Raw genomic sequence first — 3,889 nt, forward strand, 5'->3', positions numbered from 1 at the left:
ATACACTTTAGTTTGGTAATAAGTGATGTATTTTGTTTTATCTGCTGAGTTTTAATTATGCTTGCGGTTGGAAACTTCGAGCATGCGGTAATCTTTTTCTTAGCATGGATTTTTTTTTTAATAATGGGTGGCAATGAAGTCTGGACCTAAAAAAATTATTTCTTTGATAACATACTGAATTGCGTAATGACCTCATTTACAAAGAATGAGGTTTTTAGAGAGCATATTTGCAATTATTTAAAGTCTTTGTCGTAATTTGGAAGTATAAGCAGCTTTGCTTCTTATTAAAGTGGAATTAACCATGCATTTAGCTACTAACTTCCATGAGAAGGCTATTCTTTGCATAATTCATGACCTTACATTTACATCCCTTTACATTGATAATTTATTTGGTTTATTGCTCCCTTCGTTTCAATTTAAGGTTTAAGTCTATATAGAGTTTAAGAAAAAATAAAAACTTTTGAAATGTGTGGTCTTAAATATTTCATAATATTAAATTATGTGGCTATAAAATTTTTGAAATTTGTGGTCTTAACATGCTATGCCATTTGTGTGTGGTTATAATAGCTTCTCATTAAGAGTAAAAGAAAAAAAAAATGTAAAGACAATTGTTTCAAAATTTAGAAGTGCATCATTATTTTGGGAACGTAATAAAATGAATAGTGTATCATATAAAATAGAACTGGGAATGGAAGAAAATCATATTTGACTAGCACAATGCTACTTTAAATTTGCTATGAGACTTCTTCGGTGGCTAGGAACTTTTCACTTTCTTTTTTTTTTTTTTTTTTCACTGGGAACTTTCTCACGCCAACGTTACAATACATTCTAGATAGTGCCATAGGGGAACACCAATTTTATCTAATAGACTTCCTATAATCTATGTTTGCGAATAGTACCACACAAAAGCCCAGACACATACATTGTTATCTTATACACGACGGACGATTCCATTAATCACTAAATAAATAAAAAAGCTGTCAAATTAAATGCTTCTCTTTAGTTGACACTAACAATAGTATTGCATTCTTCCAAGTTTATGGGATGTCCCCGATGGACACTTTTGAATTGTTAGATATTTCAAGTTAGGATCTAGAAATTCGATGAAATAATGAGAGCTGAGGTCATAGGCGAAATCAAGATTTAAATCCAATCGGTTCTTACTAGTGAATCCATTACATTTTGAAACTATGCCTCAAAAACTTAAAATTTGTTGAAATTCAGTGATAATTTACACACACAAACACACAAAATGTTGGATTCAGTTGAACCCATAAACTATAGGCTTAGTCGGAAGGCTTTTTTGTTTGTTTAATTTGCATTCAGTTTAATAAATTTCAACCATCAGGTTACGAAAAATTATGAAAATCAAAGAATATTACATTAAATGATATTACAACCCCAAGTTTTACATCTGCTGGAAATATTCATCCAAATTGTTGAAATAATGGCGGAAAATAGTATCACCCTAATGTTTCTTTATACCGCTCAAGACCGGGTGATATCACAAGTAGAACAATGTGATCTTTCAGGGACATCCGATAAATTGGAAAAATACAAAGAAAATTATATGACATGCACAAATTGGGAAATATTCTAACTTGTTTTTAAAGAAAAGCAGAACTCAACAATGTGAGAGCTGCACTATTGGAAATCCAAATATATATATATATATGCGTATTAGAGGTTCTCTATAGTTTTTTTCCCCATTAAATAAGTCTTATAGATCAGTACAGATTTTTAGACCAATAATACATCATCATTTGAGTTTTATTATTTACAAACTGATCAGCGCAAAGTATATCAAATCCGATCATCGTATATTTTCATGATTACCATATATATATATATATATATAGCATTACTTCCATAGATCAACTTGTGAACTCGAAGCAGATAATGAGCCAATATCTGATGAAGCCATTTCTGTTCCCTTAGTATCATTTTGATGAATCAGGTTCATTTGTTCAGAAGCTGGGGAACTGGAGCAAGCAGCATTGTCCATGTTGCTGCAACCATCTTGTTGACTAAGTTGAGATGCAACAAATTTATCGAGTACTCGCCAATCGGTCACTTGATCCACTGCTTGATCATAATTGTTATTGTAAATTGAGGAGTTGGGCTGTGCTATAATTTGGTTGATAATATTGTTTCCATAGGATTGAGGGATTTTTGGAGACTCTAGTTGAGGGAGTTGGAGAAATGCATCATTATGTGGCTGCTGCATAATATTGCTGGAATAATGAGGATTTGGATGTTGGTATACTGGAGGATTATATGGATTTGGAAAATTACGGCGTGGAGAGTCGAAATCAGGCATGAAATTAGACACTAATTGGTCATCGTTATACCAACATAGTGACTCGTGTTGATGATGTCCTTCTCCCCTTATTGTTGTAGCTAATTTTTTCTTGAATACTCGACACACTGCCCATCCTTCTTCCTGCAATTTGAATAATGTTAGGACATATAGAGAGTTTATGTTTGTGCATTCACAGTGTAAATAATTGTCTATATTGTTAGGCTAGTTCACCTATAACGACAACCTAAGTAACTTTCCACCTTTTTCCATATTAAACATGATAGGATAACCTGGAAAATAACGTAATAGTTCGTCAAATTTATATTGTTACTGTATATAACTTAAATTCTAGGACAGGGCCAGCAGAGCTAGAGGCCGCCGAACTCGGCCCTTTGCCAGGATATTACAGTGTACATACAAGATCAAGTTTATTTGTTATGTATATATAGTAGATGATGAATCCTTAGCTCCTTCTTCCTTTACTTCTTCTGAATTTGGCAAGAATTAAAACACTCCTTCGTTTTCTATAAGCATTGGTCGCAACACGTTTATGCAATTAATCTAGGAATACATAAGTCAAAGAATGATTTGAGATAGTTTTGATGGCATGCATAATTAGGATTGAGTTTAACTTATGTCTACTAACGATCCAAAGAATTAGTACACTATCAATACGATTTAATCATTACAACTATTAACCTGCCTTATGTTTCATATTATTAATTTAACAAGTATTTTAGGTAAGAAGGCTTGCCTGAGGAGTATTCCCATTCTCATTGGTTTCAAGTCTGTACTCATGCATTATCCAATCCGATTTTTGTCCATTTGGTGCTCGACCTTTGTAAAATACCAAAGTCTTTCTCATTCCAATCAAAAGGTGCTTACGATAAATAGCCTTATCTCTTCCAGTAGCTTTCCAAAATCCTGCTTTTGTAGCTCTATTTGTTCGAGTTCCAGTTGGATACTTCTTGTCTTTATGACTAAAGAAGTACCATTCATTCTGCTCCTCACTTCCTATAATTTTGCACAGTTCTTAAAAATAAACAAACAAAACCGTAGTAAGTAGACGAATTTTTTCCAGGGGTTATAATAGATAAATGCTTATTTTATCAATCAAATCTATACCTTGAAGATCCCATGGCTCGATTTTATAAAGGTCAATTTCCTTAATGACATCAAGGTCAATTCTTTTAGAAGCAATCTTTTTCCTGAGGTAATAATCAACTAATTCTTCATCCGTGGGGTGGAATCTAAAACCAGGAGGAACATGTGTAAATGAATTCATGTCTTTTGTCGATCGCCAAAATCAAGACCTGCATTCCAGAGATCAAAGAATTATTAGCTTTTAAGATCATAATAACTTTGTAAAATAGTACCGCTTTCAAGAAGATATAAATGTAACGAAATTAGAGAACAGTTCAACATTTTTCTTTAAGCAAAAAAGAAAAACGGATACATGTATCATCATGCTTTTAATCCGTGTAAGTGGTTAAATAACAAGTTAAACAAACGAAAATAAATCTTAACAAACATCTAAGAAAATAAATCTTAACAAACATCTAAGACTTTTCCTTAAAAATGTCAAAT

General features: G+C 32.5%; 1 protein-coding gene across 1 annotated transcript; it reads right to left on the bottom strand.

The window, feature by feature from the left end:
- Nucleotides 1–3,635, bottom strand: LOC132030409 (NAC domain-containing protein 7-like). The gene is made up of 3 exons (XM_059420032.1): nucleotides 3,428–3,635; nucleotides 3,057–3,334; nucleotides 1–2,443 (listed from the first exon to the last, which is right to left on the bottom strand). The coding sequence occupies exons 1-3, from the start codon at nucleotides 3,585–3,587 to the stop codon at nucleotides 1,862–1,864; spliced, it is 1,020 nt and encodes a 339-aa protein (XP_059276015.1). The 5' UTR covers nucleotides 3,588–3,635; the 3' UTR covers nucleotides 1–1,861.
- Nucleotides 3,636–3,889: the final 254 nt, after the last annotated feature.

Source organism: Lycium ferocissimum, chromosome 9 (genome assembly GCF_029784015.1).
Source record: "Lycium ferocissimum isolate CSIRO_LF1 chromosome 9, AGI_CSIRO_Lferr_CH_V1, whole genome shotgun sequence".
In the NCBI taxonomy this organism is placed as follows: Eukaryota; Viridiplantae; Streptophyta; class Magnoliopsida; order Solanales; family Solanaceae; genus Lycium; species Lycium ferocissimum.

Bases quoted from the DNA above. Each gene is read 5' to 3' on its own strand.
- LOC132030409 (XM_059420032.1), bottom strand. From the start codon at position 3,587: ATGAATTCATTTACACATGTTCCTCCTGGTTTTAGATTCCACCCCACG. The intron at 3,335-3,427 runs GTATAGATTTGA...TTTATTTTTAAG, and splicing joins CGAGCCATGGGATCTTCAAG to AACTGTGCAAAATTATAGGA. The intron at 2,444-3,056 runs GCAAGCCTTCTT...TTCAAATTGCAG, and splicing joins AGAATGGGAATACTCCTCAG to GAAGAAGGATGGGCAGTGTG.